The following is a 14,146-nucleotide window of genomic DNA, read 5'->3' on the forward strand; positions in this document are numbered from 1 at the left end:
GCAGAATTTTGAAAAGTTCATATTGGTGAGATTGGTGCCTTGTAATGGTAAGGCTGGTGTCTCATATTGAAAGATATTTGTGTCTTATTGAGTTGGTGCTCAAGTATTGGGGATTGGTGTCTCCTGTAGATTGATGCCTACAAACTTTGTAAAGACAAGTTTATATAAGCAATACTTTTGCTGTGGTTTTCTCCCATGAAGGTTTCCATGTAAATTGTGTTCTTATTGTGTTTGTTATTATTAGATCTTGCATATGTGCTAATGTTGATTTAGTTTTGAAGTGATTAATTAAGTGTTTGTAAAAGTAAAAGATTGTCATTTTACTGATTCACTCCCCACTCTCAATATAACTGTGTGCTAATCGATTCATAAAGCTTTGTTGGCATGGAAAAAATATTCAATATTGTCCTTTATGTTCTTTTAATATCCTTTCAACTAGTGATGTTCTCCAATCGTTGTTTTCATTTTATTTTGAAAAACAAAGTAAGTTATAATAATTATAATACCTTGCGGTTACGCATTTGAATAATAGCTTCATGTAAGGTTTCCTCCACATCTTTCGCTTGCTCTAAGGTGGCAATGTGATCAGGTTCATTACCAAAATACCTGAGACATCAATCAAATATTCAAATTATTGAAATTCTTTGGAACACCATAAAACTATCTTAGCTTGGGAAACTCGGTAAAATAGAGCTCTATTTGACTCAAAAACACAATAAGAAGTTGAGATGTTAAAGCTGTATAGATCTTTAAAATTTTCAAAAAGTTCAAATTTTCAAATGTTGATTTTTTTATTGTTACCTCATCCTAATATTAAAACTCTAGACAGAAATTGAGCTCTCTATCTTATTATTTAATATGTGTATGAAAGATTACTTAAAGCTATCAAAGGAGGGATTTTTGAGCTCTCTTTTCTGACTAAATTATTAAAGCTATCAAAGGAGGGATTTTTGTTAGACAATGAATGAAAAGTCATTTATTCTCTTTGCTAATATATCATCACATGGAAGGAAATTCAAAATATAACTTCCCAAAATATTATACCATGGATGCATTAATCCAAATCCCATACATTGATTAGATGTTGCAATGAAGTCATCTCCTCGATCCTATTATACATGAAAAAAACCCAACAAGACAGATTGCATTTACGATTAGATCAGACAGCTTAGAGAATAGATTTTGATTCAAAGCAATCCCAATAACAACATATCTTTGGTTTGTGGTTCTTGTTTGAGGGCATTATACCATGAATGCATTGATATGTGCATAAACATGTATTTTAAGTAGCCAATTTGAGTTCAAGTTCAAGTACCAGTTCCACATCTAGTTTATTCTAACAAGCAACCAAATTTTTAACTCAAATTTGGTAGAGTAATAGTTTAAATTAAAATAGCCATATTTGTCACAGAATATAAAATCAAATACATAACATAGCCAATATTTAATAATTCATAATCCATTGTAAAATGTTAAAATATAGCAATTGTCATTGGTCAAACATGCAACTGCACATGGAAACTTTATACAAATCATTATTTTAATCATCGTTAAGAGAAGCCATAAGCAATGATTAATAATGAGATTTTGAGCGAGTGGAGAACGAAAAGGTAGGAAGTGATATTAGCACTATTTCTTGGTTAGTGTAGTTAAATAGCTACTTTTAAGGTTAGTTTAGGTTTTTAGGGTTACATTTTTATTTTCTATTTTTAATTAAAATAAGATATGTTATTGATTGGTCATAGGTATGGCTAGGCATTGGGCTGTGGGTGTATCTCAAGTACATACAAAACCTAGGCATACCCAAGATGTACCTAGACATACCCAAGATGTACCTAGATTGTGATCCATTCCTGTTACAAACCATAGAAGCTTGTCATGGGGACATAGCATACCTAGTAACATGTGTATTACATACCTACATATTGAGTACATTCATGAGCCTACATATAACATGAAATGTTGCTTAAACACTTGCTACGAATAAATGAATGATATTGTTGAACCCTTAGGTCAAGGCCTTGATTATGGGCTTTTAACCATTAATTTTCTTGATGACAACAAAAACTAGCATTGATCATTGAATATCAAGTTGATGCACTACCACCAAATTTAATCATAACTTTAGATTTGGCAAGCAATAAACTTTTGATAATTATTCAGTAGAGATTCAAAAACAACCCACATTTTTCAAGCCTTCAAAATGCTTCAAATACTTGCAATAAGCAAACTTTTCAAGATAACAAAGCAAAAAACTTTCCTGTCATTTGTAGCAAAATCACTACATTTTTGGCAACTCATAAGGGTTCTTTAAGACAAGAAAGAATAAGGGGCCCAAAATAAATCCATCCATTGTGCATATGTATCTCTACCACAATTCATAATTTTAAATATGTAAACTTATAAAGAAGAAAACTCTATAAGAATTCATAAGCTATCTAGATCATTTTCCATTTATTGTCATTTAACAAGTCCAGATTATTGAAATCTCTAAAGCATCACTCTACCTTGATTGTCTTTCTATGAGAACCTTTGCACCTTCAGAATTGTGCTCTCGACTTGAACATATAATTCTTCAAAGTGCTTGAAAGTAACCTTTACCTCTTGAGCAACAAGCGCATGGGGCAAATACTAGAAGACAAATTTATCTTTCTTTTTCTCCCATATTAGCCACAAGGATTGATCATTGGATAAAACCTTCTAATTATCATCAAGGGGTAAAGCTATACCATACTAAATTATTTGATCAATGATGACCTCATATTTGCAACAATTCATCCTAAGATGACTAATTGCATATTACATTTTTGAGTAGCTCATTTATCAAGAATGCCATTGATCTTTTGAGTTGTCATGTTTACTTGTAATGTCCACTTAGATCAATTTATCTTATGGTAAAATATATTTTTTGCAAACTAGACCTTGGCAACTGTCATTATCTAAAAGGTAAGTGTTCAAGACTGATCCACTTTTGTTTGCACTTTTGTTCTTAGATTTTGAGTTGAGTCAATTAATTGAAAGGCAAGCACCATAACAATAGTTTTTGACGTCATGGTTTACCAATAGGACTTGCACAAGGTTTCATTTAGGTCTAAAGAACTTAATGGTTGCTTCATTACTTCCGACTAGGTCTCTAATTCCTTAATATTTTATTTATAGACTTCAAGGTTTTGTTCATGGATTCCTCCTCTTTATTTGGCCTCCTTTATTAATAGCTTTTGTGCATCATTTGGTTCCTATATCTAGCTAGAGTGTTTTTCTGCACAACCACTTCTACTTAAGCCCAATGTTTTCAACATATTCTATAATGAGTTGTCTTTGGCCTTGAGCTTTATACTCATGTTTGTAGACTTTCAACTATTCTTCGTTTGTTTTCTCGTGTTAATTGAATGACCAACTCATTTACATTTGAGTTCAAGGAAATGACTTCTTGCTTCTTCTCATCTTCACTAGCTACTAAAGCATTAAAACTTTTATTTATACTACTCAATCATGCTCTCAGCTTTTACTACCTTTATATGAACTTATGTATTCTTTTCTCTTTTTGCTTATATTTATTCTCCTCCCTATTAGGATATAGTTTCATCCAAGGTTACCCCCAAAATTTCCAATGCTTTGGCTTTAAGCTCAACTATATTCAAATCTTTCTTTAATTGCTCCAAGTTTGTATCTTTCTTCTTCAACTTGCTTTCTAGTACATGCTTGTTAGCTGTAGACTTGGTGCTCTCTTGAAGAGTTCAATTTCATTGTCTACTTAACATCCTTCATACTTATACTTAATGCTTGAATTTCATATTTAGTAGATTGCATTTTCCCTTCAAATTTATCATCTTTTCACATGAAATGTGCAAATGCATGCCCTGATTTATAGGATTAAATCTAGTTCTTGTTTACTCTCTTGTCTAATAAACTGAATACTTGAAATACTGAATATAATTCATAATGCATACCAAATAGAGGAGTAAAATTATGTCTTTATTTGCACATGAAATTATTATAGAAGTAGACCAAGGATGGTCAACCAATGACTAGATTTGATCTGACTATATCATATTGCTTTCCTTGACGATACAAAATCTATTTAAAGGGCCTGACAATTGCCACAATGAACATAACTATCAATTAGCTATCTCTTATAGCCACTCGAAGCTGACAAATAGGTAATACATTGTCAAATAAACAATATTATCAAAACATAATAATAGGCATTGTAAGCTATTGTATACTCAGTTACTAACTACAACATTCCCCCCAAAAGGAAAAAAATCATCTTCCAAATAACAAGGAAAACAAGTAAGCATCAAGTAACATTAGACAAAACATTCTAAATTGATGACAATATTGTAGATGAAGACCTATAGGAAAACTTGGAAGAATTGTTTGCAAACTTAGACTTGGAGAGTAATCGGAAAATCAAATGAGTTCAGTGGGGGTTTACTAGCAACGCCCCTAGTGGGGTAGAGGGGCAGTACCCCTCGTGGAGGTTTGGAGGCAACACCCCCAGTGCGTTCTAGGGGCAACACCCTTGACAAGGTTGAGGGACAACACCCCTAACGTGTTCCCTATCTCGATACAAGGTGGGGTCAAGTGGTGGAACCACTACTACCAAGCCCAAATGAAGACCTTCAAAACCACACAAACTTTCATGGCATAGACCATTTTCATGATTTTTGAGAAGGCAAAACACAATTCTTATAAAGCCAAAAGAATAAAGATTTTGGAGTGTTTAACCAATATATGCCAATATGTGAATAATGCTTATGACCAACCAACCAAGGGATCCCATTTGATTGCATGTTGAAAGCTAAGACTATGGTACCTGATCAATCATTGAATCCGGATGGTATTGCATGCACTTTAGAAGTATTTTGATCATGAAAATAGTGTTCAATAACTCCATATTCTAGGAATGCACTTTCATCCAATTCACCAACTTATATGAAGAATTCCCTATTTTTGCCAAAGTCATAATTAGAGGAAGAACACACTATAATGTCTGCAATCAAACTATGAAAACAATGCCAATTTTGTCTAAGGCAAAATCACATTCCAATAAGTTTTACTATATATGATGGAGGTATAGATTGTGTTGGTGTTGGAAATAAGCCACACCCGGACCGACGATGGATTGGTCCAAGAGGGGCCAGTAGCTCGGTGGTAGAGCACTCCAGTAGCGTATGGAAGGTCCTAGGTTCGAGTCCTAGCTGGTCCATGTCTCAACATGGTATGTAATATCCCTTGCCAAATCTGATTGAAAATTTCTGATTTAAATACTCAAGGAATATTGTCAAACAATTGACTGACAATCTGTTCTAGTTTTCAGACTGAGAATTCTGCGTGTCATTAATTTTGAGACAGCTGTTATGCTGTTGCATGTTATTGACACTGGCTGTCTTTTCTGATATTTAATATCAGACTTATATTATGAATGCAACTCCCAAAGAAGATTGATGCAGGGAACTCCAAACAACTAAGGAACCTTTTGGTGATGTTTAAGCAATAGTTTTAGGATTTTCAGATGCAATTTCATGAATTAGCTGCAAGAAAAGGAGCGTCTACAGCAGACTGGAATTTAAACAAACAATTGGCATGCATACACAAGACATCATGCAAGATAGCATGCAACCTTGTCTCTCCTTATAATTGAAGCAATAACTGATTACAACATGACTTCAATGGTCAAGGCTTTTCTTTTCCAATGACTAGTTTCAGGATTTTTTGAGTACAAAGACAGCCATGACTTCATACATAAACAACATTAAATCTCATTGAAATAAGGGCCAAATGGAACCTGATTGAAGCGCCTAGCTCATAAGAAGAAGAAGTAAGCAATAACCCCAATTCTGAAATGAAATACTGTAGCCGTAATACTGTTCACGACTACTGTAGCAGTGACACTGTTCACGCGGGTACTGTAGACGCGGGTACTGTAGCAGCTCACAAAATAAATAATGACAATGCATTGGCAATGTTTCCTCCAATATGGTCTTTCAACTTCCAGATGAAATTCATTAATCAGCTCAACATTCCATGGATTCTTCTTCAATTTGTGCATAAATAGTGACCCTAATGAAGTCACTCCCAATGGCAAATATCAGTGATTATTTCAGCACCTCAGATGCCCTAACTTCGAAGAATTTACGCTCTCCAAAGTGCAAAGGTTGAAACCCTGGTTTCTTCCTCTCTCAAACTTCTCCCATTTCAAAAAGTACAATTCATCAATAATCAGCTCTTCCTTCAATTAAACCTTTTATATCCTCTCATAGAGCTCGACTTCTCTCTTATTAGGCATTTATGATTATTAAATGACATTTAATATTAAATGTGCACAAGTCATTTAATAATCACTTTGATATAAGAGCCTAATAAAATAATATAAATGGCCCCCTCATTAATGAAGTCATGACCCATAATAATAAAGTCACTTATAACTTTGTTATTAACTTTTAATTATTAAATTATAATATAAAGTCATTTAATCATTAACAGCTTCATTAATATTTAATACCTCGCCAAGCCGTCAGAAATGGAGGTCACCACTGCAATTCACCAAATGACTAACTACCCAATTGTAAATAGTAAGAGGGTCCATCCCGCACATATTTGACTTACTAAAAATAGTATGTGTAGCAAAAAGAGTCCAAATGAAGCCGAATGAAAGCCAAACCTACAAAACTCTGACCATTGGAGAAGGTGCATCCCTCGAAGGACCCTTTATTCAATCTTATTAGCCTACGAGGGTCAGTAATAGGCTAATCCCATTGAATATCTGATGTCAACAAAAAGGGGACATCGCATGGTATCAGAGCCAGGTCCAGGCTAGGAGCCCCAAGCACACGAGAGGTGTGGCTTAAGGGGGGATGTTGGTGTTGGAAATAAGCCACACCTAGACCGACGATGGACTGGTCCAAGAGGGGCCAATAGCTTAGTGGTAGAGCACTCCAGCAGCTTATGGAAGGTCCTAGGTTCGAGTCCTAGCTAGTCCATGTCTCAACAGATTGTACGATAGGGAAAGTCAATTCAAGTCGTACAGTGAAGAATGTTGATGTATTCTATATAATGGCATCAATAAGGGGTCATACGATAGGAGCAAAGGTCTTCATGATGCAAAAAGGTAAGTCATTGTTTAGTTGCATGAGGATTGAGTCATATGGCTAATGAAATGAAGATAAGTTGTAAGTAGGATCAAGGATATGAATTCACCAAAGCACTCATATGATGCATGAAAGACCAATCGATATGGTAGTATTTATAGCAAGTCATATGACAATATGTAGGAAGCATACGGTAAAATGCCTTGATTAAATTGTAGTGTTGGAGTAGAAGGAATGGACTATACAATAGCAATGAGGAAGATAACTTGTACAACAACGGTAAAATGAATAAATTGTAAAATGCTAGAATTTAAATATAGAGAATAGCTAGGTTGTACAAATGCAGTAGGATAAATTGTGCAATGGTTAAAAATTGCAAATTTTGTAGTAGTATTAGGGGGATCTTACTGCATTAGTGAGATTAGTGAGATTCCTAATAGTACATTCACACTAGATTGTATTAGCGAGATTCCTTCCAAGGATCTCCATATTCATCATTGTTGGTTTCTTTGTTGTATTAATTGCCAATGACATTGGATCAATCCCTAGGTCACCCAACAACAAAGGTTTAGCTATTGGTTCTTCATTCTCGCTGGATTCCAAATGGGTTGTAACATGTACCATTTCATTGTTCCTCGATACAATAGCATTTCAAAGTTTTGGAATACTTGTAATAGATCCACTACTTTAATTGGCTTGATAGTTTGAAGTACTTGCCTTCTAATATTTGTACTAAAGTGAAGTTGATTTGTAAACATATTTGCATTTGCATTCGAGTGGCATTGTTCATTAGCCATAGCATTCTCCACTTCAACCCTTGCTTCACAAGTCATTCTTTTTATTTATGTGGGTTGGAGCACATAGCCTTATTTTCTTGAGCTTGAGTAATGGTCAATACTTCATTATGCCTTAAATCAATTATGTTGACATTGACCTTTTACTTCAGACATCTAGTGTCTTCATGGTCACCAAGTCCACACCATTTGCACAATAGTTGCAATTTGTCCTACTTCTACTATTAGTCTCTAGCAAGGTGTCTTCATTCAGTACATTATCGATATTGAATGATTGGATGTCCTTTAGCATCAAACTGTATTTGCTTTCAACTTCCTCTTTGATTTCAATAATCACTTGAAGATGCGTTTTGTAGCTTTGATGGAATGGACTACTTTCCATGTGTAATTAGTACTTATGTACTCCTAGTCTACAAGTTGTATGGGCACTCTTTTATTGAAAGACCCATAACCTAGAAAATCCCACAAAAATATTTTTCTAGGACAATTACCTTTAGTGTGAACTTTACTTTTGCAATCACTACACCATAGTTCATTAGTTTCTTTATTGGGCTCTTTCTTTTCCTTCACCTCTTTCATTATTCAAAGCATGTCCCTTTGAAAGGCTTGTACCGAAACTGGTTCATTGTCATTGTGGTCATCCAAACTTTAATCTTCCTCTATTTTTCTTTTATATTTCTATTGTCTGGTTGCAGGCTTCAAAATGGGAAGAAGGTGGTACTACCTTCATCTTTTTTCTTAATGAGAAAAATAGACCTTTGATGAACCATCTTTTTCTTGATGAAAGGAAGCTAAGTGTGAAATAACGCTTCCAACGCTAATCAAATAGGAGAGTGAATGCAAAGAATTTCTTACAAATCCTTAGACAGTTATAGATTAAATGCAAATATAAATTTCAGATTTAAACAAATAAAACCATAACACCAAATTTACATGGGAAAACCCTTTCAGGAAAAACCCACACTCCAAAACATAGAGCTCAATTGTATCAACTTCAAGCATAACTTACCAAAGAATTATTTAGTAGCAAAGCTTACATGCTACAATGCCTTTTGCTATTTTAGAAAAACTTTTATTTGGACTATTCATGGGCTAACTCTATTTTATTTGCTCTCTATATCTCTATGCTATTAAAATGCCTTTCATTTAAAAAAACAAGTAGTTTTTGTCTCTTTTAAACATTTTTTAATGTCTTTTTCAAAATCTGATTTTTTCCCATTTAAATACCAATTTTTTTCAAAAAACTTATACTTTTAGTTTGCCGATTTTTGCCCAAAAGATTTTTGCTGCTATGGGCTATACACACTCACATATAAATTAGGATTAAGCTCAAGTGGAAAACATCTTATGGTTTTCTCAATAGTTGAATTAATATGTTGAGTTTTTTATCAAGTGAGCTATTTTTGTTGAGTTTTTTTATCAAAAGGATTTCCCACGGTAACTTCTGTTTTTAAATAGTGAGTGTGCCATTATTTCTTTTTCTTGCATTGATGATTATGTTAGCATTGCTTCTTTTCCATAGATTTATTATTTTTCTATTTAAAATAAAATAAAATTAGAAAAAATAAAAAAACATCTTCTATGTGATTTATTCTAAAAAGCATCTTAATCTTATAGTTTTTCAAAGGAATGAATAACTAGAGAAAAATAAAGAAATGAAGATCTAAGAATTTATAATTATTTCTAAAGGTTGAGAGAGAATACCACAACTTTTTTTGTATGTTAGATAGTTGTAGTTGAATTTGCCTCAACTCATCGTTCAATTCCTACAAAAACACAATTAAAATCATTTAAAAAATTATTAAACTGCGTGATCTAATAAAAAATAATGACATTCAAGTTTCAAAAAAAAGTGCACTACCCAAAGAACTCTGAGATCCTTACCATATTTACCTACATTAATTGTTTTAGTTGTGGGAAAAAACCATGTAACAAAAAAGGGTAGCTGTAATTATAAAACCAAGAAACATTCGTAATTATAAAACCAAGAAACATTCTTCTTAGAAAGACAATGTTCTTCAACACATCCTTAAAAAAAATTGACATAATTACCAAGAAAGATTAAAGAAAATTGCTCGTAATTTAGACATTAAAGGCTCAATGTCAACTTCAGATACATGTTAGGAAGTGATTCCTCTATGACTCAAGCACATACATACAAGGAAGTGGAATGAAATAGTTACAAATCCATGCAAGCCCATATAACCCACCGAGCATACACAATGTTTAAACACATACATATAGTCACATCTCACATTTCTAATAAACTGGAAGAGATTCCTATTTTAGGAATAGTGATCTGCCAAATGAAAAAGGTAAAACAGTCCCATGTAATGGTAGCTGAAGGAATGCCTTCAAGATCATACTCTTTGTGTAGTTATGCGGTGCAGGGGCACCTTAGCATACAAATATGTTCAAATTTGTGTGACCATTTGGGGTCCTTAGGAGTCTTTGGCAATCAATTTAGATGTTTGAATCAAATGTTGTAAACACTTGCAAAAAGATGTAAACGTTGTCATTATAAAAGTTGTCAAAAGTGTCTTAATGTGGTTTCATTAATCAAGAAGGGGTTACAAAATAGTTGGAATTGATTGAAAATGTATAAATATGACCTCCAACTCGAATTCCATGGTTGAAGGTGGTTGGAGATGGTGATTATTGAAAATCTTGAAGTTGTAATAATGAAATATCTCTATTTTCTGAAAATCGGAACATTTCCCTGCTATTTCTTTGCATTGTACATGTTTGTATGAATTGATATTGATCTAGAAATGATTGGGGATGAAATACCATGGAATTTACTTTATTTTCCTTTTTGTTTCATTCAATTTCATTGAGTTTTGAGGAAGTTATGAACGTTTTAGTGGCTGCAATTCCGAGATTTTCCCTCTAACAGTCCTGTTGCAGCGTGTTGTACGTCCTTGTACGGACTTGTATTGGCTTAAAGCCAATGGGAAAAGAAGGATAAATGAATATAGTTTCATTTGCTTTTGGTTTGGTTCAATTTCATGAAGATTTGTAGAATTTATGATCATTTTTGTAAGTGCAGGTTTGAAATCCTAGTAGGCCTAATTTGAGGGAGAACGGTCCAAATTTGAGTCCTATGTTCCAAAACACCCCCTACCCATTTCAAGATATGTTATAAAACAGCCAAATAGGTATCTAGTACTCTATTCATAATTTTGGTATCAAGTTTGGTTTGAATTTTATGGTCGAAAAACCCAATTTGCTGCTACCATGCCTTAGGGTCAAGAAATAGGACAGTCAAAATTAGTGTCTGTCCGTACAAAACAATCTACCCTAAATTTGGGATATGTTAAATGAGGCCAAAAAGGGTATCTGAAACTAGTCTTACATTTTGACTATCATTCATGCCTCAAAAGTTATGGGGGAATAGACCCTTCAGAAGGGCTACAAGGACTAGTGGTTTGTGAAGGAAGTACGTTTTGCAATGGCCAAAATACCCTTCCAAGTTGTTGATTGAGATTTTGACATCATTCATACCACTGCTTTGCATCAAATTGGTATCAGAGCCCGAAGATCTAGCAAGATAAGATTTGGAATTCGTGTGTTGCTCTTGATACGTTGAAGTGAAAAACTTGGATCCCAAAAGACTAGGGTAGTGAGGAAAAGGAAAGGAAACCTAGGTGAGGTATCACAAGAAGCATTGAGAAGAAGCAAGGTGAAAGAGACTTGCTTGAAAAAGAAGAATGAAAATGTTGAGAAGATTCGTTTGTGGAGACTTGCAAAGTAAGGAGCTACCAAGCAAGAAGAAACAAGTGATGAGAAAAGAGAAAAGTGAGATAAAGAAGAAGGATGAGACGAGAAAGCAAATTGATATTAATCAGGAGATCACAGATTTGAGGCTAGCCTTGGAACAAATGGAGGAACAAATAAAAAAGATGCAAAAAAGACAGGAACTTGAGATGCAATAGTTGCTTGAGAAAGCAAACCAGGGAAATGGTTGGCACTTACCAACAAGGAAGAAGGTAAAGTGGCCTATCAAACAAATCATTCAGAAGAGAAGGATGCAAGAGAGGACAACAGAACCAGACATTGAAGAATCTACATTGATGAAGGAAGAGCAAAAGCCATCTGAGAAAGAGGAAAAATGTGAAGCAAATGGGTCCATTGAGACTCAAGATTTTATTTCTAACAATACTTGTGAGTATGCATTTATAGGTGCAGCAGATGACGATGGAAAATAGTATAAAGAAGAAGGAGAAGTGAATGCAGCATATGCATATTGTTATGCACATGTAGCACAATATGGTGAAGAAGATGTTGCAAAAACAACCAAGGTAATGGTTGTATTTTTTGATTTTATGGATGATGAATATTCTGACAAATTGTATTCCAATGATGGCGATGAAGACATAGACGGTGGTATTGAGACATATGAAAGAGAACTTGAATTTTCGTACCTTGAAGTTGAGAAGATGCTCAGTAAGAGATGGTACAAGAAGAAGAAAAAGGATCCAAGAAAAGTTGCAGAGATGGAAGACAAATTGCAGAAGAACTGGAAGACTAGGAAGAAAAAGAAGACCTGTACCCAAGTGGACTTGAGTTTTTCTTCCCCTTGGGAGTATGGTGCAGGGGCACCTTAGTATACAAATATGTTCAAATTTGTGTGACCATTTGGGGTCCTTAGGAGTCTTTGGCAATCAATTTAGATGTTTGAATCAAATGTTGTAAACACTTGCAAAAGATGTAAAAGTTGTAATTATAAAAGTTATCAAAAGTGTCTTAATGTGGTTTTGTTAATCAAGAAGGGGTTACAAAATAGTTATAATTGATTGAAAATGTATAAATATGACCTCCAACTCGAATTCCATGATTGGAGGTGGTTGGAGATGGTGATTATTGAAAATCTTGAAGTTGTAATAATGAAATATCTCTATTTTCTGAAAATCGGAACATTTCCCTGCTATTTCTTTGCATTGTACATGTTTGTATGAATTGATATTGATCTGGAAATGATTGGGGATGAAATACCATGGAATTTACTTTATTTTCCTTTTTGTTTCATTCAATTTCATTGAGTTTTGAGGAAGTTATGAACGTTTTAGTGGCTGCAATTCCGAGATTTTCCCTCTAACAGTCCTGTTGCAGCGTGTTGTACGTCCTTGTACGGACTTGTATTGGCTTAAAGCCAATGGGAAAAGAAGGATAAATGAATATAGTTTCATTTGCTTTTGGTTTGGTTCAATTTCATGAAGATTTGTAGAATTTATGATCATTTTTGTAAGTGCAGGTTTGAAATCCTAGTAGGCCTAATTTGAGGGAGAATGGTCCAAATTTGAGTCCTATGTTCCAAAACACCCCCTACCCATTTCAAGATATGTTATAAAACAGCCAAATAGGTATCTAGTACTCTATTCATAATTTTGGTATCAAGTCTGGTTTGAATTTTATGGTCGAAAAACCCAATTTGCTGCTACCATGCCTTAGGGTCAAGAAATAGGACAGTCAAAATTAGGGCCTGTCTGTACAAAACAACCTACCCTAAATTTGGCATATGTTAAATAAGGCCAAAAAGGGTATCCGAAACTGGTCTTACATTTTGACTATCATTCATGCCTCAAAAGTTATGGGGGAATAGACCCTTAAGGAGGGCTACAAGGACTAGTGGTTTGTGAAGGAAGTACGTTTTGCAATGGCCAAAATACCCTTCCAAGTTGTTGATTGATATTTTTACATCATTCATACCCCTGCTCTACATCATTATGCCTCTTTGCAAGGGGCATCTAGGAGGAGTTGGGAGAAGTGAAAGAAGACAGGGCATCATGCAAAGATGGTGTTGATATGTCAATTTAGCAGCCTCTAGCCCAATCTTTAGGAACTAAATGAATGGGTTAACTACTTTAATCTACATGGCTGTGTCTTATTGATTCTCCTCTTGAGATATCCCCTAATGTGATTGATTTTTCATATTAGTTTGTTATTTTGTAAAAGACAAAGGGAAGATTTTAGAAAAAGGACCATGGAATTGAAATATGGTGTTCCTCTTTCTAACACACTATTTCACTAGCTTCAATCCAATAAAAGAGAACTTCCATACAGCCCCAATATGGGTCTCTTCACTTTTAGTAATCTTCAAATTTGAGAAGCATCGACAACTCTTTGGGGAAATACATTTTCGTTTCCTCTTAAACTCGTAGGCATGCCTTAACTTTCACTGCTCATATTTTAGTTGAGTAAGATTTTTCTCTTGGTCTCCTAGTTGATATTGGTTTAAAAGTAGGAAATGAAGTGTTG

The 14,146-nt window shown here is 34.3% G+C and overlaps 1 protein-coding gene across 1 annotated transcript in view; it reads right to left on the reverse strand.

Annotated features, from left to right (window-relative positions):
• Positions 1–506: 506 nt before the first annotated feature.
• The window catches only part of LOC131061714 (agamous-like MADS-box protein AGL30), a gene marked incomplete at its 3' end in the record, with an annotated part of 29,691 nt that continues 16,051 nt past the window's right edge, over positions 507–14,146 (reverse strand). The window contains exons 5-6 of the mRNA XM_059216119.1: positions 9,593–9,654; positions 507–606 (exon numbers count right to left, since the gene is read on the reverse strand). Of these exons, the coding sequence (XP_059072102.1) occupies positions 507–606; positions 9,593–9,654 (162 nt within the window). The remainder of the gene's footprint in view (positions 607–9,592; positions 9,655–14,146) is intronic.

This window comes from Cryptomeria japonica, unplaced genomic scaffold (genome assembly GCF_030272615.1).
Source record: "Cryptomeria japonica unplaced genomic scaffold, Sugi_1.0 HiC_scaffold_726, whole genome shotgun sequence".
NCBI lineage: Eukaryota > Viridiplantae > Streptophyta > Pinopsida > Cupressales > Cupressaceae > Cryptomeria > Cryptomeria japonica.